The following is a 23,369-nucleotide window of genomic DNA, read 5'->3' on the forward strand; positions in this document are numbered from 1 at the left end:
TTATATTTTAATGCTAGCCATTGAAATAATTTCGACAGCATAACAACTTAAAAAAGAGAGTTTCCCGGGCCTTATCCCCTCTTCCTATTAATCTAAATGACAACAACAACAACATCCACAACAACAAACACATAAAGTTATATTCAAGAATAATTTAAAAAAATTGATAATATATATAACGGCTTAAAATGAGTATTACCAGGTCTTTATGCCTTTAAAAAAATCAAGTTATCCATAATGAGACTATATATGATCCAACAACAATAATAACAACATTAATAAGAAACTCAATTTTAATTAAAATCATATTAAACCACATCAAATACTATATAAATATCAATTTAAAATATCAAAAATATTAAAAACAAGGTAATTAGGTGGTATACTATTTTCATATCCTTAATGAATCTCCTCATATCAACAAAAAAATTGGATGATCCCTTAATTCAATAATTAAGTACCCAAAAACTCAAAACTTCAAACACTCACTGAGAAGAATAACAATGCAGATCAAAATAAATAACACAAAAATTATTTATTATGTATGAAAATCAAAATCATTCAAAATGAAGATTAATGATTGGGAAAGCAAGAACCTACCTCAACAAGAAGAGGGAACACCGACTGTGCAAAAAAACAGAGACGAGAGTCTGATGCAGAGTGATAGAGACCGAGAATCCCAACGAATGAGTGCCCACGAGACTTATGGAGGCCGAGAATCAAAAACCTCTCAAGAATCGAGACCGAAAACGTGTTTTTTGGCAGTTAGAGTGACGAAAAATGGGTTTCGGTGGCTCTGGGTTTGTTTCTGAAGACGAAAGATTTGTAGAAATGGAGAGCGAAAAAGAAATCTGGAGAAAATTTAAATGATAATACTTGACGGTTATTTCATAATAACCGTCAAGTATTACAGATTTGACGCTTGTTTTAAAACAACCGTCAAGTATATGGCAGACAAACTTGACGGTTATTTCAAAACAAGCATCAAGTATGTAAAAAAATTTAATTTTTTTTTCTACTATTAATTTGACATTTGTTTATTGAAGACCGACGTGTAAATTTTTGCTTTATATGACGGTTATTTATAAAAAAACATCAAATATATATACTTGACGGTTATCTTTAAATAACCGTCAAGTATTTACTTAAATATTTGACGCTTGTTTCGTGGAAACCGTCAAGTATTCTCCGCCTTTTTTATTTGTCATTTTTTTAAATAAATGTCAATTATAGGGCGTCAATTATACATCTTTCTGTAGTAGTGAATCCACATAATTTGTGGATTAAAAAAAATCACATAATAAGAACTATTTCCGTTTTAACTTTATCATGCTCGAGTCTGAGTTTAGTACTGAACAATACATTCGTAATTGTATGGCAAATAATTGTATGGTTAATTAGAATACAATATTCAATATTGACCAACATGAAATTATATAATGTTGAATGGCCACGAAATCCAGCCTATAAATTAAAGGTCAACCATCCGGACGTTGAGTGTATGCTCTGTGTGGCCCCTTGAAGCACATACAGAAGGAAAGAATCTATCTTCTTTCTATGGCTCCTTCTTATATCAATCCCTTCCTCTTTGTTTTTCTTTCTCTGGTTTGCTTCTTCTTCTTCTTCTTCACTGAGAACAAATAAACCCTTTGTTTCTGCAACAAGTAAAGAAGCCAGTGAGCTTCAGCAAACTCATCACCATGATCCTCTCAGCTCTTTCTTCCCTCCATCCTCTTGCAGCTCTCCTCCTCAAGGTTCTTACTCTTCTATCATTTACTCTGTTATATGAAATTTAATTGATAAAATTCTCGTATGATATCTCTATATATATAATACCCTTGCACATGTAGGATAACGCATTAATGAATATATTTGATACGTACGATGAATAGGTTTAGAAGTGGTACACAAGCATGGGCCATGCTCTAAACTGAACAGTGAGCACCACTTCGTCGCCGTCGTTGAATGCTCCATTAACAATCCCACACAGTGAAATCCAGGAGTAGGACAAAGTGAGAGCGAGGGCAATCCAGTCCAAGCGGATGGAAGAACAATGCCAACCAAAAGAAAATAGGAGGTCAGAGGCGTCGTCGTCGTCGGACCGGCTTGTGGCTCGGTCAGGGGAGTTTCTAGGGTCGGGGAACTACTTCGTGACCGTGGGGTGTAGGGAACTCCAGCGACGGAGTTGCCGCTGATATCTCACTTGGACTCTGTGTGTTCCATGTGTTGGCTTTCGCTCCTGCAATTCCCAGGATGAATCTATCTTCGATCCTTCACACTCATCTTCCTATTATAATGTCCCTTGCTCTTCTTTCCAGTGTTCTCAGCTTTCCTCTGCAACAGGTATGTATATATATATATATATATAGGTTCGCTAGATATAAATTTCTAACTATTTCTCAAATTCCTTTTATTCATTCTTGACAATATATAATATATATACAGGAAATGAGCCGGGATGTTCTCGAACCAGATCTTGTATTTACGGTATTACATATGGTGACAAGTTCTTCCCCGCTGGAAACTTCACTAAGGAAACACTAACACTTACTTCCACCCATGTCGTCGATAATTTCATCTTCGGCTGCGGACATTACAACAAGGGTCTATTCAACGGTGCCGCCGGCCTCCTCGGCGAAATACTCGCCTCCGACAACATCAACTACACGTGGTTCTTTTCTATCTCGCAGAGATCCTCCTTCTACGCACTCGACGTCACAGGAATCTCCCTCGCCGGCACAAGTCTCTCAATCCCTCCCACCGTGTTCTCCGCCGGGATGATTATAGACTCCGGCATTGTCATCACACGGCTTGCCCCAGCAGCGTACCGCCCAGAGAGACGCGTTCCGGAATGCTATGTCAATGTACCAGATGGCAGATCCGAGGGGATTATTTGACACGTGTTACGATCTGAGTGGGTATGAAAATGTTGTCGTTCCGAAGGTAACGTTGTCGTTTAGAGACGGGGCGAGCGTGGAGTTGGATGCAAGTGCGGTTGTGTATGCAGTGAGTGAAACGCAGGTGTGTTTGGCGTTTGCTGCTAATGAAGATGCGAGTGACGTGGCTATTATTGGAAGTGTACAACAGAGAGCAATGGAGGTAGTGTATGATGTTGGTGCTGGTAAGATTGGATTCAGATGTTCTCCAAATTGCAAGAGAAGTAGTATCCTTATTGGTTCTACAGCAAATCTCAATCATCCAGATTTAATTTGGATGGTTTGGATTTGCTCTATATTTCTTTTTTCATTTTACTTTTTTGTGTGTATTAAAATATTCAAGCTAGAACATAAAAATAATTTTTTTTAGCTACTGACAACAGTGCAGCACACAAGAAACTAATTAAGTCCAGTTGCGACTAATTAATAATTGCTTTGTCAAGAGCAAGAGTTTTTGTAATGGTTAGAGTTATTATCGTTCAATTTGAATTATATATAGAAATATAAGCATTATATATCAAATGTTTGTTTATAATTTATGTTTGTTTATATTCCATTTGATCAATTATTTCCCCCCAAACATGGTTTATATGATCTAGATATGAGTTAGTCATTTAGTAGGCTCACATGATTGCGTATTAGTTAGTAAGAAAAATTCAAGAAGCTCCGAGAAATAATTCCTTGGGAAGAGAAATATATTGAGTTAAAATCAACTTGAATGTCCTATTATAATAATTGTATTTTGTCAATACTTAAAAATTATTAAGATGCATTTATTTTCAAAAATTTAAAAATAACTCTCATAATTAGAACAAGATTCTTACGTATGCTGTCCCCTTTAAAAATTTGAGATTAAGTGCTCTTTAATTATTATATAACAAAATCTCTAATAATATTTTGACATAATCAAACAGTATTGTTGTTATGTTGTTCTACGACACTCATTAAATAAGTGTATTTATGCCATTTACCAGATCTAGATCTAAATTAAAAGATGTCACCCACATATATACACAATACACTATATGTTAGGTTTTTGTCAACATCAATCAAACTTCATTACCAGCATATAAAATCTTACGCAAATTTTAAATAAAGATAGTTACCAATCTGTCACTTGACTCACAAATCACAACCTTGTTGCGTTTAAACACTTACCGATTAATTAAAATTTAACAACTATGATTACGACAAATCTGCCAAAAGAAGTAAATCTCACGAACGAGGCTTAGCCACCTAGAAGCCTCTGATTTTGTCTCTTGTGTATGAACCAATAAAAAATTTCAAAAAAATATATCAATATCAAGACCAATATATAATATTGAACTGCAGGAATAGGTTGCCATACAGGCGATTATCAAGTTAAGAGAAATGGAAATAATGTTTTTTACAAGAATAAGTAAAGATAAACAACGACCTGCAGCCATGTGGGATGTGGCTCTGTGTTCTTCGAGTGTTGATTTGATTCTTTATAATGTTAGTGTATGTATTTTTTAAATTATTTAATTTCTGTCTAAAATATTAATGTTTTATTACCCAATTATTATTTAAGTGATTTTCTTACGTGTTAGTTGCGAAATTATATTTATTCGACGTTGAGCTCAGGCCCCTAAATTACGATTTTTTAAATTATTCTTTTTTTATTATATTGTATAATTTTTGAATTATATTTAATATTTTCTTTGAATTCTCTTTCACTATTTTCTAAGAACTGCTTATATTACAAAACATATTAAATTTAGTAAATAAATATATTTATATCTTACATAAATAAATAAAAAAAGAAGAAGAAGAAGAACACTGTCTATATTTCTTATTAATCGGGGGGGAAAAAACTCACGCTTTGACTTTCAACATGCCTTTTTATGGAATATACTTGTCGAGGGGCAGTGTCCCCTATATTTTAACCTATGAAATGAACATTACCACAAAATGACATGTAACAGGTCTGATCTGGGATGCTGACAAGATGAACCAGCATTCTCTTCACATATATTTTAACGTATAATGTTAATTCTATTTGTATATAGAATCATTACATCACCGGACTTCGTGTCTCACTCTCACCATATAAAAAATTATTATTAGACTGCGCATAATATTTTATTATCTGATAATCTTGTATTAGTTAACAAATCCGCGACAGTATTGTATTGGGGACAAACATCAGTGCATAAACAATAAAATTAATCCATTAAGGGGAGGGTTGAGTAATTAAGGATTTAACTCCCTCAGTCAAATTATGACCAAAGCCTGCTTCATTATCAGGTTTTTTTTCCCCCTTTTTGTGCAATATGTTATCTCTCTCAAATTTGAGCATTGTCTTATTTCTAAACTATTCATAAATTTCGAATGGCAAGAATCTTGTGGTTCAGCACGCTCGACACCTTAAAGGAGAAAGGTTGCAAGTTTCTGTACTTCACGTTACGAAGAGATGGGTATATGACCATTGAGTACATGTGACTCGCTCTTTTATACGAGAGGGTCATCAACAAGAAAAAAATTTACATAAGTAAATGTGTGTGGGTATTTATATTTGATCCATTTTTAATAAAATTATAAAGCTGGAACTCTTAATTTTTCTTTAAAAATAATTAAGCCTTTTTTAACTCGATTTAGCCATTATTAATAAATAATAGATAATTCTAAATGCAGATGATTTGGCCGGGAAAAAAAAATTCAGAGGTAAAAAATTAAATAGAAAAAATAACAGGCAGCATCATAGCACGTGACCCTACCAAATTTTCCTCTTTCTCATTTTCAAAACCAATCAAAACACGCCACTTCATCCCTTCCCATCTGTCCCAAAACGGTTCCAGAAAAATACATCACGTATCAATTGAAAAAAACGGCATAAAATAGCTGCTAATCTTCAATCACAGGTTTTAATTTATTCTCCATTTTCTACTTTTATTTCCATTTCCCCTATTTATTCGCATTCTTTCGATTCCCATTCCAAGCCCCAGCTCTCGATTCCCCGATCGGCTTCACCGTCAAATCGTCCATCGCCTTGGCCATGGACGACAATGGCGAGGCCCTGCTCAACTCTCGAGCCGTCAGTTCCAAGTACCATCGCAGTGCCTCCAACGCCTACGACGAGCTTCAAAGCTTCCGGTCCTACCTCCGGTGGATGTGCGTGGACCAATCGAACATCTGGACGGCGTTGATGTCGTGGTCGATGTTCCTCCTCTTCGCCGTCATCGTCCCCGCCATCTCTCACTTCCTCCTCGCATGCCCTAGCTGCGACGCCAAGCACTCCAGGCCGTACGACTCCATCCTGCAATTGTCGCTCAGCAGCGTCGCCTCTCTGTCTTTCATCTGCCTATCGAGGTTCGTCAGGAAATATGGCCTTCGGAGGTTTTTGTTCTTCGATCGGCTCTGTGATGAGAGCGAGACCGTTAGGACCAATTACACCGGGCAGCTCAATGTGAGTTTCTCTCCATCTCTTTCTTTCTCGCTTATTGATTCTGCAAGTTTGCGATCTTCTAATGACTTGATATCATGATATGATACAATTGAGAACCATCTGGAGAACTCCTTTTTCGTTGCGTGCTACTATTTTCTTTTCTTTTTCATTTTTTTATTTCTTTATTAATTATAATACGAAAAGGAGCCCTTCTTCCTGTTTTGACCTTGTGATTTGTAATGAAACAGACGACGCGGAACCTCTATCGTTTTAGTTTTCGTCCCATCTTATTATTTTGAATTTAGCTGATAGAAATAGAAATGTGAATTGTTCATGAAATATAGATCCAGAAAATGGGGACAAGTCATGGGACTTCACTTTCAAAGCAATATTACCAATAAAGTTCTTATTCCTATAAAAATTATGTTGTTTAACTTTTACCTTAGGCTTAATTATCTATGATAAATGAGAGGTATATTTACATAAAAATTTAAGTTATTAAATATAAAGTGTAAAATGAAAAAAAAAATTATCTTTATATATATTAGATTGTTTATATCTTGAATTAAGATTAGTTGAGAAAAAATGTTTATATTTTGGACTGGTAAGTGTGTCTTGTTAAAATTTTGCTTGATTTTTAATAATATCCCTTATAAAATTGAATAAAATACTAATAAGTTATTTTCTAAGATGTCTACATATTTAATTAATTTATTTGGGTGGTGTATTTAACTTTAAAATTTAAAGGTTGAATTAAGAATTTTAATTTAAGATAATTTTGAAATGTTCTGAAAATTTTTAAAAAAATCAATTTCTTAACTAATTTTAACTACTTTTAAAATTTATATAATTAGGTTAAAAATATTTTACATACAGGAGGAATTATGTGGATGGAAAGAGAAAATATTCTCTTTTGGCGTTATATGAATAATATATTTTTTTCCTAAAAAAGAGCGTTGTATGATAATATAACGGAGCCCACTCTTTTGGTGGCAGTCCACAAGGAAATTTTGCATCATTGATATTGATCAATCCCCCCCTTTCAATTATCAGTTGTCAAGTAAATGCCGATGTTCAGGCCGAAAAAGGAAATAATTGTTGCCCTTTTTTTCTGAACCTGTAGATGAATAATTTCCATGACTTACGGGAAATACTATATGATTTGCTAAACATCCGTTAGTACTTCAATTTGGTTGCAATCATCATGGTTCACAGAGAACAAACAAAATAAATGCCCTTGATATTGATATTCTCAGTTTCTTGAGTGTCATTTTCATTTTTATTAGCAATGTCTGTATATTTATTAAGACTACTACGTACTATGTGCTACTGGGCTGAATATAAATAGATAAGTGCACACATAAGTTTAGCTTTATTCAGTTGATCATTAAAAAGTTCATCAAACACATCTATCCGAGAACCATAACTATACATTTATTCTAGGACAATTTGTAGTGGCGATCCCCACTTAAACAGCGAAAAGCGAAGAGAATTTGACAATTGAAGGATTAATTGGAACTGGTTCCGTAAGCATTAAAACCTTATTAAATTCACTGGGCGTGATTGTTATATTTTGTTCCTTTGGTCTTAAATGTATCCATAGCATAATCCTGTTAAATAGGAGTACTAATTTTAAAATCTTTTTTTAAAATCAATTAATCAATCTATATAATATATTTTTTGGCAAATATATATATATATATATATATTATATAATAAAACAAAACACATCAATGCTGTGTAATTATTATTAGCTGGTCTATTCATTTTGGTGGGTTCATTACTTCCTTAGATTGTGTTTATCATATAATTCTTTAATCTTTTTTATTCATTATTTCTGTCTTTCCTTTTCTACCAATTGTCTTTTTCTTTTTCTTTTTTTCTAATTACAGTTTACTTTTTCTTCTATCATTCAATTCAAAGGAAAAGATCTCAAACTTGGATATTGCATGAGGGGCGTTCAAGTTATGTTTTTAAATGAGTAATAATAAAATAATTTTCTGTAAGCGTTAAAAATGGAGTGGTATCAATATCAATAATTAATATTTTAATATATATAATCAAATTTATATCAAATTATACTCTTCACGACACGATTGATGAATGGAATGTCTCACTAATGAACGAGGAAGAGTCGATTTACTTGAGCTAATTTCTCATGTATCTCATGTTACAGAGATCACTGAAGATTCTCTCTGTGTTTGTGATCCCATGCTTCATTGCTGAGAGTGCATACAAGATATGGTGGTACGCCTCAGGAGCCTCCCAAATCCCATTCTTAGGAAACGTATACTTGAGTGATGCAGTAGCATGCACGATGGAGCTTCTCTCATGGCTGTACCGCACCACCGTGATCTTCCTGGTGTGCGTCCTGTTTCGTCTGATCTGTCACCTCCAAATTCTACGGTTAAAGGACTTCGCCTCCGTGTTCCACGTGGACTCCGACGTGATATCGGTGCTGTCAGAACACCTCCGAATTCGGAGGCACCTCCGCATAATCAGCCACCGATTCAGGGCCTTCATATTGTCAGCCCTCATCCTCGTCACAGGTAGCCAGTTTGCTTGCCTCCTCATCACCACCAAATCTACTAGTGACCTTAACATCTACAAAACTGGTGAACTTGCGGTAAGTGGGTCCCCTTTACTCTTTGTGAGTTGTGACCCTTGATTTTGTTGAAAAGTGACTCAATGTCAATTTAAACCCAATTATAGTTACAACTCAATTTTATAATAATCTATCTTTTAATGAAAAATTTGCTAATAATATAGCATGTTACCTTTTCATTAATTCACAATAATTAACCATAAAAATTATTTATAAATAATAAATAACAATGTCAAATAATAATACAAAATTTATTTTAAACTTCATAACGCACATGTAATTTACAAGAAGTAAAGGCATTTATTTAAATTTAGTTAAAATTAAGTCAAAATAAACACACAACAGAACTGTCATGATCGACAACTCAGCCTGCTGTACACAGTTGTAAAATGAAAGGTATTTTTTTTTTCAATTATTTAACATTTTTGAGGCGTGATTTGGTGCAGCTATGCTCCGTGACACTGGTTTCTGCTCTCTCAATCTTATTGCGGAGTGCAACAAAGATCACGCACAAAGCACAAGCAATCACAGGGCTTGCTGCCAAGTGGCATGCGTGTGCCACGTTGGATACGTTTGATGGGGTGGTGGAAGGAGAGACACCGACGGCTCAGATTGCATGTGAAAGAGTCTATCCGACGGTCGGGACTGATGGGGAATCTGAAGCTGACGATCCAGGCGACGAAGAAGATGAGATTAATACTACCAAATTAATCCCATCATATGCCTACAGCACAATCTCATACCAAAAGAGACAAGCTTTAGGTATGTCTGTCACGCCAAATTATTCCTCCCCTCATGTTTCCTTTGCGTAATTAACTCGTTAGTGTTGCGGACAGCTCATCTGATTGATGTGTTGAGTGGAGATTAATAAATAATGCCTAAATTAAAGTGTCTTTAGCACTAAAAAATGGCATAGTAATCTGTTTTAATGTATGATTGCAGTGAATTACTTTGAGAATAACAAAGCAGGGATTACAATGTTCGGATTCATGCTGGATCGGAGCACCCTGCACACCATTTTCGGAATTGAGCTCTCCCTTGTTCTATGGCTGCTGGGCAAAACCGTTGGCTTTTCTTGATCACACTAATTTTCCACGTTCACTTCTGTCCTGTGTGATGTATGCCCCTTTTTGTTAATGTCTTAAATTACAAGTTACCAGAGTTTTCTTGGGCTCTTGCCTATCTGATTGTGTACAAATGTCCAGTTGTGGTTAGACTTGTATCATATCATCAAATATGGCCTACACGCACACTGATTCATCAACGTGTACCCCACCCCGGAAATGCTCTTTTTCATCTCTTCTTTTCGTTTTTCTTTGGCGTGAAATACTGTGTACAGCGAAAACTTTGCAAGAGACCTGTTTCCATGACTTTTAAAACATCGTGCCATGTTCCATCAAAAAAACAACTTCTGAAACTTCTGGCATGGTTTTACAGTTAGTTTATACGTAGTCTTAAACCTCCTTAGCGTGCCAAGTTGGATAACATTCTTAATCAATTTTAAAAGCCAAAACCGTGATTTTGTATAAAATATATCCAAACTCTCCTATTGTGTATCAAAATTAATTATGAATCTAATAATTTTCCAAAAAATATCAAAACATCCCTACACATGCCAAAATAAATTGCAAGCCCAGCATGATTTATAAAATAAAATTTACGTGATTTTAGAATACACTTTTGAGAAAGTATAATTAAAAAGTTGAATTGAAAAACAAGTAATAATAACGTAAGATAAACATGATTTTGAGCTTATAATAGTAGCTTATCAGATAGGTTGGTGAGGTTGAGCATGCGTAGTGGTTAAGTATATTCTACGGTTTATAACATTTTATCATATCAATGATATCCTTTTCACTGAAAAGAAAAAAAAAATATAGCAAGGGAATAAAATTTTAAATGCATTCTGTCATGTAAACACACACACACACGCGTATAATGAGAAATACGCTTCATTAATTTAAAAAAAAAAAAACATGCACAGGAGGCCAAGGTCAAAAGAGAACAAACAATAACCTGACACCAAAATTGTTAATGTTGAAGGGTGAAATACAAAAATCATCAATACAATCTTGAGAAAATGTAGCTAAATGAATGTACACATCTGTTTGCTTCCCTTTACATTAAGTTAAGGCCGACAACCCAATATTTGTTCATCCGCAAAGGGTAAATCTTTGAATTCACTTGAAGAAACAATTGAATCCACACAAAATCCACGGGTAACCCAGTAAAATTTAATTACAGAACAGTATATACTTCTGAGAGCATATCATGTCTAATTATCAATCTTCACCATCTTAATAAGTCTTGAACTTGTAGCTCATCATCATCCAACAAAAGTGCAAATAAACATGGTGAAATAAAGGCTTTTTCCCCTTTTTTTTCTGCTGTCAAATAATTCCGCATCATAAGGAGAAACTACTATCACACGCCATGCCACGGGAAAGAACTATCTTTTTTTATGTAACTCAAAAAAACGAACGAACCATTAAAATTAAAACATAATGGAAACTCAACTTTGAGGTCCTTGCGGTGTTAGATAGCTTACTGCTCATTCTATGTCCCAAAGTCCAAAACTTAGTATAGAACAATAAAATTATCCTCATGGACATTGAAAAAAACAAGCCTTGAACAATCATGAGATTTCTATTTGAAAAATAACAAGCTTAAATCATAAGCTAAATTTCATTATTATAAGCTCCCAGTCTATTAGATTTAGAAAGGAAACCATTCACCAACTTCTCTCCAAACTCAGTCCAAATACTATTTAGAAAGTTAAGAAGGCAAGATTGCAGTCAAATACAATTTAGGAGGGGAGAAAAAAAAATGCTCCTGAACCCAGATATACGTGTCAATGATTGCAATTGAGCGTCACAGCCACGTCTTGTGAAACTTGCACGAAAAGAAGAAATGTCATATCATATCACTGAATGTAAACCTTCTAACTGATAAAAGAAACATCTCAAACTATAGAACTCCATCCTCGCAAGCACAGAATGTTCAAAAGATCAGAGAGTTTAAGGAACTAAGGATTATGAAGCACAATTACTCAACTGTATATGTAAATTAAACTTTAAAGAGAAAATTCTAACCATTATCCCAAATCAACAAGACTTCAAAACTACGAATCTATGGCTCCACTGTCGTCACCTGTTGCCACTCCCCATCTACCGCTTCCTTCCATAATGTCACATTATTGTTCCCATCAGCCACAGCCAATATATTTCCAGTCAATGACCATGAGACTCTCCAAACTGGGGTCTTGAAATCATACAAAACGTTGCCTTCCCACTGATCCCCCTCCTTGGCCACAGTCCATATAATGACTTTGCCATCCTGAGATGCACTAGCAATTGTAGACTTAGGAAGACCCAAATTTGGTGCCCAAGCAACATCTCGAACCCAATCTGTATGCATCTGAAGAGCAGGGAAGCAGTCCATCTTCCAAACTCCATTGTAAAGTTTCCATACTTTTACAGTATTATCACAACCACCCGAACACAACTTCTGTACAGGGTCAAGCAAGCCAGTACCGACAAGAGCACCAGGTGCCGTTGAGGGGGCCCATGAAACAGATGTAACACCGACAGGATGGGCTTGGTCAATTCTTGAAGTGTCCCAACCACCATCTGCTCTGGCAGTGAAAACAGAGATGTTACCATCAGATGAACCACAAGCCAAGCAAAGACCTAGCTCATGAGGTGCCCAAGAAACTGAATTAACAGATGACTTGTGGTCGTCAAAGACATGAGCTTGAGTCCATTCATTTTGGTTTCCCTCCTTCCATATGATGACACGCCCATCATAAGAACATGAAGCAAGCAAAGACCCAAATTTAGGGTGAGCCCATACCACCTGCCACACAGGCCCTTGATGACCAGTCAGCGTTGCTAGATGTTGAGAGGCTGTGTTGCTCACCCCGATTATCTTAATGGTGTTGTCAGAAGAGGCTGTAGCCAACCGTTACCATAGTAATCCATTGCCACATCATGAACTGTGTCTTGATGACCAGTTTCAACCTTCTGAGGAGGCATATTTCTGTTAACATACATATAGTTAACAGTTAGTCACACTCACATAGATATCCATAAAAGAAAAAGGGAAACTCAGCCTTCTACCAATTGTTACACCCAATTTCAGAATTTTTCATAAAACAATACAATAAATAATCAAATAATCAGATACTGAGATTGAAGTCATTGAACTATTGACACAAGATTCGCTTCAACCTGGATGGTAAAAGAAAATCGCTATCTGAAGCGGAGTAGCCATCCCAGTACAACTCAAGAAAAAATTCTAAACACACGGTAGCTTTCACCCATGCAAGTGAAACTACTCAAGCTTCAACTAACAAATCACATACGATTATGACGCAAAAACTAACATGAAATTAAAGCATAATACCCATAGTATAGGCTCGTGTTAAATATAAACCGAGGTCCAAGCTAGGAGGAAACCAAAAAACATCCCAGCATTACACACTGAGAAGAAATACACTTGCCCAAAGAGAAATGATTGAGTAAAACCGGACCATTTCTAACTCGTATTCAACAATTATAACAAAAAAAAATATTTTCCGAAAGCCAATCGGTGCTTAATTGCCACATCGTATGGACGAAAAAAACTCTCTGCAATTTACAAAAAAAGTGGGAAAATTCCCAGGAGAAGTAAAAGCCAAAAGCAGCAAAGGCGTGAAAACCCTTCAATAGAAGTTGAGTCGGAAAAAACAACGAGGAGAAAACGTAGATAAAATCAGAATATTTTGGTTGATGAAAGGGGAATTTTTGTAAAAGATGCGAAGAAGCGTGAAGTGGAGCAAAATCTTGAAGATCTAGTTGGAAAAATATCGAAAGGTCAAGTGAGGCTACACGAGAAAATCGAGAGAGGTGAAGTGAGAGGATCAGAGAACAAACCTGTAAAGTAAAAGAGAGCCGGCGGTGCAGCGAAGTGATCGAAGCGGCCGTGAACGGTGTGAGGTGAAGTTGGGAATGAGTCAATACTCGATACAAGAAGAGGATGAGAGACAGAAACACAGATCTCCTCTACGACTTGAACGATGAAGGAAATTAACAGATGAAGGTTGGCCTGCGCGAAAGAAAAATCTCGACGAAACGACTAGCCGTTTCGTTTGCTTCTTGCCAGCAGTTTCTTATGGGTTTGGACCCCAATTAACTGGAGCCCGATAATTTTTAACATCTGAAGCCCAAACTACATTAAAGCCATAGGAAATTCTATTTGCCTCTTTTGATTCTTATTATAATACTCCTTTATTTTAAATTATAAAATATTTTTATAAAAATTGTTTTATCCTAAAATATAAAATATTTAAAAAAATTAAATTTTTATTAAATACATTAATTTTAATATTACTCTTTCTCTTTTATAATTAAATTCCATCACTTCTCTTTTCAATATATTAAATGATGGCTATTTTGAAAAGTTATATTTTTATTTTGAAAAGATAAAATTATTAAGTATATTTAATAAGGTTTACTGATATATGAGATTTTATCTAAAAATATTTTATAATTTAAATGAAGGTAGTAATATAGGACATTTTTTATCACTCCACGAATCTTGAGAAATTCATTTAAAATTAGGGAATCTTATTAATTGTTTTAATAATTTGAATTAGTTTCTATGTAACTCTTAATCGTTCTCTCCATTTAAATAAATATTGATGGATATCATAAATAAGGACATTTGATGAAAAAAATAATGCCACTGGTATCCAAATAGGATTAAACTTCAAAGTCATATGAATACCTAGTGCCTGCTTATGGTTCAAGGGAAAAAATAGTATGGCTACTTTTTTTTTCCATGCCTAAATCACTATTTTCAATTTTTTATTTATAGGTATTTTTTGTTGAAGGTAAGCTTATTTGAAGCAATGTTATGCATTAAATGTGAATACTTTTTTAACGAGCATTTGAATATTTTATTCATTATGTTATAAAGAATTGACCTCTTTTTACTAGACCTAATCCTCATTGGTTATTAGTTATTACTTTCAATTTATTTTTTTTATTTTTGGCTAGAATACTTTCATTTTTATTCTACACAAGCTGGATTAATTATAGATGCGCTTAAATTTCAATTCTCTCTTTTTGTGCTTTGGCGGATAGTTGAATAGTATTTTGTCAATTGACATTGCGATTTAACCTCTTCTTCCTATAAATTTTTTCACTTAGATTGAATTGCATACCAGTAATTCTTCACTAGCCTTTTTTTTTTTGTGACCAAATCACTAGCCATTATTATCGTTTAATTTGATAGCATCTAATAAAAAAATTTAAAATAATAAGCTAAAAAAACAGAGGAGAGAGAGAGAGAGACAAAAATGCTTCTAAGATTAAGTTAATCAACAAGCAGGTTTGAGTTTACAAGTTCATACAAATCCACCCCATTTTACTAAATATATATACATATATGTATGCATGTATATAAAAGCATGAGCATTATGAGAAACAAATAACTAGAATTTAGGGAACATGTCAAGTAATATAAATTACATAAATAAACAACTTTTATTATCCTTCAGTACATGTCCAAGTCACTCTTGAGGACTGTTTGATACTCCCTCTTTTTAATAAATTTGATACTCCCTCTAATTTATAAAGAGTAACATTTCACAATATTTTAGTTGGTTTACAATAACTGTCATTTCAAAATTCCAATAAGTTACTAATATTTTTTAGTATTTGCCCTTCATGAACACTTTATTGAGGGAACCAATCATTTTATTGGGGGATTGGCAAGTGTATGGCATTTTTTTATAAACCGAAGGGAATTTCTAATACCATCAACTAAGCATTGTCAAGCTAAATGAAAGATAATGCTCTTAAGATAATTTCTTTTATTTAAAAGACTCCGGGTATCAATAAATAATAGCATTGAATCTTTTTCACCCAACCTAATTCTTATAGACACATGAGAAATATAAAATTTATTTTAATGAGTCTTTTCCCTCATAATTATATTAGTACCTTCTTTTTTTCATCCTTTCCTTTTTTTTTCTTGACCTTTTCTGGCTCAATATATAGTGAATTTTTTTTGTAAGAAAAATATATAGTGATTGAATAACTGTAGATTTGGAAACTTTATATAGAAAGGCATCCCAAGTCAAGATGCGTACGCACTGAATTAGGTCTTGCGCCAAATGATCTTAAGCGTATATTTTCCACTATTGCTTTGTGTTTTTGTTGGAGAGAATAATTCTGCCTTAGATGTTAGTTCTAATTTTCAATATCTAATGTTTACATTATTTATCGTGTAACGCCTTATATCCTAAGATCTTTCCAATTTTCCTATCTGTAGAATCTCTAAATTGCCCTCCACAAAATTATGTAGTTTTACATACTCTATTTCATTAAAAAATATAAGGCTTTTTTAAAATATTGAATGTCAAAAAATATATAATATTTTTAATATTTTAAAGTATAATCATTGTATTTTTTAAGTGTGCTCCTATGAATAAATAATTTTATATTTATTTTAGAGTAAAATATCCTATTAAATAGGAATAAATATAAAAAAATATATTTATTTAAAGGTAAGTAATTATTTTATTAGGATTAAATTTAATTAAAAATATTTATATTTTTTTAATTGATGGAGTATGAATTTTAATTTAGTTTAAACTCATATACAATGCATGCAGGCTAGGAGTTGGAAGTGTTAAGCTTTATATCAACTCGAGGCACTGAAATTGTAATGACCCATAGGTAGTCATAACATAACTCATAACATTATAAGCATTCTCTGATTAGATATAATACATAGTTGTTAAAATTGTAGAAATTAAAGAAGTTGTTTGTATCTAAATGTTTTCTTTTTTTTAAAATCTATCCCTAATTAAATGTTTTATAATGATAAAATTATTTCCAGGGGCTAGAAAAAAGTCATCAAATAAAGGTATATCCGTATATGTGGAAATATTTTACAACGTATCTTAAAATTTTGAGCGAGGTGGTATAGAAAGGGATTAACTTAGAAACAATTGGATTCTACATTTAGATATGAAATAATATTTACTATAAAAATTGCAATATAAATTATCAATGAGAGTTGATCTCAATAAATGAGATTGTGTCAGCGGTCAGTTGTTTCAGTGGCAGGCCACTTCCTTTTCAAGAGGTTTTGCTTCAAACTCGACGATCGACGATCTGTGTGTATACGTGAATGCGTGAATTTCCCTTTTTTATGAGAAATAATAACTAGATTAGAAGTCAAAAAAAAAAAAAAATGATTGTGAAATAGATGAATCGTAAGATCTTGAGTTCAAAGCTCCTCAAACCCAACGATACTTTCATGTGTGGGTCTCATTTGCAATAATTAATTATGATCACATAAGTTGAAGAGCTTATTAGTCTAGAATTTTGAATGAATGGTGGTAATATCTCACATCCAGATAGCGGGGATGATACAGGAAAGAAAACTGAACAACATATAAGATATTGAATTCTAAAAAAATTAAATTTAAACTTAAAAAATTAGTAAAATACTCATACAATGTACAGATCTTATATTATAATTTTTATAAATGAGTGTCTTTTTTGTAGAAAGATCATTATCAAAAGAATAACTTATAACAAACATAATTTTCATATAATTCCATATTTAATAAGCTGTGTAATTATTGTCTTTAATATTAAATATACATATTAAACAAAGTAAATGGTAAAAACTAAATACATGTAATGTTAATGGATATAATGAGAAGTAAGTTAATAAAAATTTACAATTAATTGGATCAAATTATTAAAGACTTCTCAATAAATGATATTAAAATTTTTGTTTTGGGAGCAACCATACTTATCAAGAATAAACACTTTTAAACCCTTCCTGCCTTGACTATGAGAAACAATAATGTATAACTGGTCATAAATGAAAATAAAAGGTGGGTATAAATTAACATAATCTTAACTCTTATTAATATTTATTACAAAGGCCAATATAACAGGAACAATTAATAACAATCGCAGCTATTTATCAATAATAATAATAATAATAACAATCGCTTATAGCAGGAGCTCGGCTTAGTTTTGAGACTCTGAGTGAATATCTCATATCAAGATAGGATGAAATATTAAAAAAAAAAAAAAAAGCAACATACTACAGTCAAAGCAATTAAAGCACTTACATGTTGAGATTAATGAGTTGCCACGCCAAGCCATCCCGCACCTAGCGAGTCAGACGCAAACAGGCACCATCGTCTTCCTCATTTGGCGCGCTCTGGTGAAAAGGGTTAAACTTTACTTCCAACACAGGAAAAACCATTATACTACTCTTAAGCCTCTCCTCAACACGAAAAGCACGTTCTCTTTCGTGCCCATCCACCTCAGATTGCCAATACGACACCGTTAGTGGATTCATCTTTGCACTCGACTCTGTCTCTAACTCTCTTTTCCTTCCCCGAAATAAGCGAATTCCACATTAGCATCGCGCGAAGGTCTCCATTTGAGATCTTGGCGAATCGGCAGGACCCTGAGAATGGAGATCGATACGTTGCCCATTAGTTCAGTTTCCAAAGAACACCAGAGGATCTATCAAGAGTGGTTCAATCATGCTGATTCGGGTATGATTCCACCCCCCTCTGATTTCGCTCTTGCTGCTGCTTGGATTGCAGTTCATATTCTGAAAAAATAAAGAGACTCTGAGTTCGTTTATTTTTATGCATTTTGCCAATGCTGAGTTTGCTTTCCGCTTGGGATTCTCAGATGGTGATGGCCGTCTTACGGGGAGTGATGCCATTATGTTTTTCTCTATGTCCAATTTGTCTCGCCAAGATCTTAAGCAGGTTTAGCACCGTAAAATTTTCTTCCAACTGTTGTTATGGATGGTTTGTTTATTCGGTTTTATGTCTTTGTAAATCAACTCTGCAAGTGCTTGGGCCTTCGATTTTGAATATTCTTTTGGAAGTTTCTTTGAGTCTTCAATCATGGTCTTGTAAATAATATTTGTTTGCATGATTGCTTTCTCGTATTGAGTAGTTTAAACCTCCTTTCCCTCTGGTAAGGAACGGAATTTAGCGAAGACAATTGTAATACTGAAAATGGTCACATATGAACAAGTGCGAGTCAATTTCTGAATGCTTCATACGAGTATATAGATGAGATGAAGCGAAGCGGAAAAACAGTACTCCCTCCGTTTTTTATTATCAGAGAAACTGTCACTTCTGACTTGTATTATTTTATAAGTAAAATCACCTATTCCAATAAATATTTATTATATTTTTTTAAATCATCCCTCATAATTTACATTAATGAGAAACAATTAATGTATGCCTATGTTGATTAACACAGGGTATTTTAATCTTTTTCTTTTCAAACATAATTACTATAGTTAACCGACTTTTTTACACTGTGTGCTACAGATTTTTTTCTTACATATATAGAAACAGAGTATGAACATACAATATTGAGAGATCAAGCAAAATTAATGCATGGATTTCACTAGCTAGCCTCTACTTATTACCCATTAGTTGTGTTCAAAGTGATTTGACAAGATGAATTAGCTTTCAAACTTCGTTGTTTCTACCTTTCTTATCCAGCATCACTAATGAACCAAGAAATTTCTCCAGTTCTTCTAGTTTTGATGTAGTCCTTTGTACTTGTTTAAGATTTTATAAGACTGTTTTGCATGAAATGATCCTTATAAGGGGCATCAGCTGTCCCAATGGTTGTGAAAATAATTCCTAGTAGGCGGATTATTAGCTTACATTTGATTAACCAACTCCATTACTCAAATTTGTTTTGAATGTCTACCTACTTATTAAGAATTGGAGTTTAATACTGTTTTGACTCTGTCATCCATGCAAGTCCTCCTAGCTTATCTTTCATTGTTTCACACACTCTCTTTTTACTTGTACCTTTCTTTCTTGATGACTGAATTTACTAAAATGTTTCTCTGCTGCTCTCCTTATTTAAATAAGGTTTGGGCTATTGCAGATTCAAGCGGCAAGGATTTCTTGGTCTTAAAGAATTTATCACTGCTATGCAGGTATACATTGTCTTGTTTTCTTGAAGTTTAATGCTGACCTATTTCTGGAACCTTACCCATTTTCATTGTAGCTAATTTCCTTGGTACAATCTGGCCACCCAATTTCACATGATTTGTCAACTAATGATGGTGAGTTTTGTGCCTTTCACTTGTAATCTGTTGCCCAGTTTATTTTTTCTGACTTTGTGTCTCAGTTATGTATTCTTCTGTGTCCATTTTTTATGTAAATGCCCATTTATCTTATAAAGTTACCTGACAGAAGCATAACTTTTATTTCAGTTGATTTGGAAAATCTTAAGCCTCCCGAGATGGAGGGTTTGGATGTATTACTGGCAGTAAGTATTTCCTATTCTGAATATTTTTTTCCTTCTATTTTCTTTTTGTGCGGAAGCACTTACCTTGTAGCTGTTTATCCAGAAGAAAAAGCATAAACATAAAGAGAATGATTTGAATGGTAATATCTCTCTCTTTTTATTGAATACGTCATATGCTCAGATACTGCATCTCTGTTTCTTAATTTCTCTATTGCCTCCTCATTGAGTTCCATGTCCAGTAATAAATAGTCATGCAGGTAGTTCATCACTGCAGCCATCAAATACAGCAATTTGGTTTTCGTCAAAGTCAACAAAAAAGGTAATCATTTTCTTAATGATGGTTAGATCTTTTTGTGTGGGCATTATCCGTCCCTTCTGATGCATAGTTTTAAATCCAAGTTTCCAACCTTTGCCAACCTTGATCTGCATTGTTAATGTGCTTTAATAAGTTCTGGTTGCATTTTATGTCATCATGATTTTCAAAAGCATACGTTGGGGAAATTTGAGCATCATTTTTTAGTACTTATGTTCGTATTGTTATGCAGTTTTTTTATTGTCTCTCTCTCCTTGGCCTCTGACACCTTCGCTCTTTAGCAATTTGCAATCATTGGTCTAGGTTCCAGAATGCCAGACTTGTCCATGGCTAGAGGGATAATTAATCTATTTGTTGGTCTTTGAACTGTGTTTGGCTTTGAACAATGTACAAAGTCTTGCAAATCTGATTTGTTGTTTGGGAACTTTTAGCTAACTATTGGTGCTGTATTTGAAATTAGGTTTTTTGTTGTATCTATATTTCTATTTGCACTGATAAAACTCTTTTAAGGCAGTACTCAGGACTATAACCTGCCGTCTCATTTGACTTGTTATATTTTTTATTTGATATGGAGTAGCAGTGGGCACTTACTAATGTTCTCAACTTAGATACATCTTATTTTTCCATCTCTCTATTCTTGTTTTTTCTTTTGGAGCAACAAAATGTGCATATCTTTTTACCCCTGATTTTATTTCTGTTGGTACATGAGTTGTGTTGAAGATACCATGAAGGCCTTTCTATAGATAATTTTTCACTGGCCCTTCTAACTGTTGTGTTGTTATTCCTTTACTATCGTATCATTTTCTAAGGGATTGTCAATTTTTTTTTTATTCTTCTCACTTTAATTTTTTGGGTTGCGTTGTTGATAGGTGCCTCTTTCTGCTGTGACATCAATAACTGATGGGTTGAAGAGACTATACATTGAAAAGTTGAAGCCACTAGAAGTCACTTACCGTTTTAATGATTTTGTGTCTCCATTACTGGTCAGTTGACTATCTGTGGTTTATTTTTGAAAATTGACTGCCTACTCTCTGCATCACCCTTCTCTTTTTAAAGTTACTTCTCAGTTTACTTTATGATGGCAATTCTGTACGTTTTGCAGGGGAAATAGTGATTTTGATGCCAAACCAATGGTAATGCTTTTGGGTCAGTACTCAACCGGAAAAACCACATTCATCAAACATTTGCTTCAAAATAGTTATCCTGGCAAGTGCCCCTTGAGTTTTGTATTTCTGTATGCTTATATATGCATTGGATTGCTTATAGCTCTAATATATTCCTGATTTTTTACTTGTTTGTTTCATATTGTCCATAGGAGCTCATATTGGACCTGAGCCTACAACTGATAGGTTTGTGGTTGTCATGGTATGTATGAAGCCTGTTTCTAACCCCATGACTCTTTAGCAATTTTTAAGTATCACGAATATCTTCAAGGTTTTTGTAGTTCAAATTTAGATATCTACTTTAATTCTACATTCTGAGATTTAACATCTTTGATAAGTTGAGTAGTGGTAGTGAAAACAAGTGATTGGCTTCCCCTTCATTGATTTGGTATCTTCGTAGCAATAGTGCTAAACTGCTAATTCTGGTTATCCTAAAACGTTGGTTCTTGATTACATTCATGCATTTATTCTCTCTTGTACTCGTCCTAGCAAATCTGCTTATCCATTTGTTTTACTAAGATTAGTTTTACACCTGTACAGTCCGGACCTGATGAGAGAAGTATTCCTGGTAATACTGTTGCTGTCCAAGCTGATATGCCCTTCAGTGGTCTCACAACTTTTGGCACAGCATTTTTATCAAAATTTGAGTGTTCTCAAATGCCTCATCCTGTAAGCTGGGCTAGATAATTGAGAAAAATAAGTGACTTTTTAAGCATGGGAAACTTACTTGTTTTCAATTGTCCCAAGTTACTGGAGCACATTACATTTGTGGATACGCCAGGAGTCTTATCAGGAGAAAAGCAGAGGACTCAACGAGCATATGATTTTACTGGTGTGTACATCTTGGTTTGCTGCCAAGTGTGATTTGATACTCCTTCTGTTTGATCCTCACAAGCTTGATATAAGTGATGAGTTCAAACGTGTGATATCATCCTTGCGTGGGCAAGATGACAAAATTCGAGTGGTTCTGAATAAGGCAGACCAAATTGATACTCAACAAGTATGAAATTACATATCTAACCACTTTTATGTTTATCGACAAAAATCTGTTAAAACATAGTCAGGAAACCAACCCTTTTCCCTATGTTGCAGCTGATGAGGGTTTATGGAGCATTAATGTGGTCATTAGGAAAGGTTCTGAATACTCCTGAAGTTATGCGGGTATATATTGGGTAAGCCAGTTATATTTGTGCATGTGCTTCACTGTCTATATCTATATCATCATTCATGAACTGGTCTTTGGTGATCTTCCTTCGTTTGAAAACTTAGTGCATGTTTGGTACACGAAAATGCTTTTTAAAAAGAGAATGTGAAATGTACCTAGAAGGAAAATAAGATAGGTGCGTTTCCTATTTCTTTTTTAGAAAACACTCTTCTACGTACCAAACATTGCATTGTTCTTCAAACTGTTATGTCAAATACGTCCATTCCTGAGCAGTTCTAATTTCTTTTGATTCTGAGATTCTGTTTGCTTATCTTGGCAGTTCCTTCAACGACAAACCTGTAAATGATGCTTTCACTGGTCCAATTGGTAAGGATCTCTTGAAAAGGAACAAGAAGACCTTCTTTCAGATCTCAAAGATATACCAAAGAAAGCTTGTGATCGAAGAGTGAGTCTAAATTTCTTTCGG

General features: G+C 34.1%; 2 protein-coding genes and 1 pseudogene across 2 annotated transcripts; 2 read left to right on the top strand and 1 right to left on the bottom strand.

Annotated features, from left to right (window-relative positions):
* The first annotated feature begins 5,792 nt into the window (after positions 1-5,792).
* LOC129295091 (uncharacterized) lies at positions 5,793-10,250 on the top strand. The gene is made up of 4 exons (XM_054933566.1): positions 5,793-6,363; positions 8,519-8,968; positions 9,394-9,709; positions 9,890-10,250. Exons 1-4 carry the CDS (start codon positions 5,953-5,955, stop codon positions 10,024-10,026), a joined length of 1,314 nt encoding a protein of 437 aa, XP_054789541.1. The 5' UTR covers positions 5,793-5,952; the 3' UTR covers positions 10,027-10,250.
* A 1,597-nt stretch (positions 10,251-11,847) lies between these two features.
* Positions 11,848-12,981, bottom strand: LOC129295090 (protein transport protein SEC13 homolog B-like; annotated as a pseudogene).
* A 5,140-nt stretch (positions 12,982-18,121) lies between these two features.
* Positions 18,122-23,348, top strand: LOC129295092 (EH domain-containing protein 1-like; the record flags this gene model as incomplete). Its single annotated transcript, XM_054933567.1, is given in 17 exon segments — positions 18,122-18,524; positions 18,667-18,746; positions 19,881-19,896; positions 19,899-19,948; positions 20,020-20,077; positions 20,228-20,283; positions 20,366-20,402; positions 20,520-20,581; positions 21,445-21,557; positions 21,678-21,781; positions 21,891-21,940; positions 22,279-22,407; positions 22,486-22,575; positions 22,577-22,738; positions 22,831-22,910; positions 23,223-23,278; positions 23,281-23,348. Coding segments are annotated over 17 exon segments (1,296 nt in total), but the record flags the coding sequence as incomplete, so codon positions are not given.
* Between the last annotated feature and the right edge of the window lie 21 nt (positions 23,349-23,369).

Source organism: Prosopis cineraria, unplaced genomic scaffold (assembly GCF_029017545.1).
Source record: "Prosopis cineraria cultivar Desert tree isolate PC_DT_omini unplaced genomic scaffold, ASM2901754v1 PC46, whole genome shotgun sequence".
Taxonomy (NCBI): Eukaryota; Viridiplantae; Streptophyta; class Magnoliopsida; order Fabales; family Fabaceae; genus Prosopis; species Prosopis cineraria.

Bases quoted from the DNA above. Each gene is read 5' to 3' on its own strand.
- LOC129295091 (XM_054933566.1), top strand. From the start codon at position 5,953: ATGGACGACAATGGCGAGGCCCTGCTCAACTCTCGAGCCGTCAGTTCC. The intron at 8,969-9,393 runs GTAAGTGGGTCC...GATTTGGTGCAG, and splicing joins ACAAAACTGGTGAACTTGCG to CTATGCTCCGTGACACTGGT. The intron at 9,710-9,889 runs GTATGTCTGTCA...GTATGATTGCAG, and splicing joins CCAAAAGAGACAAGCTTTAG to TGAATTACTTTGAGAATAAC.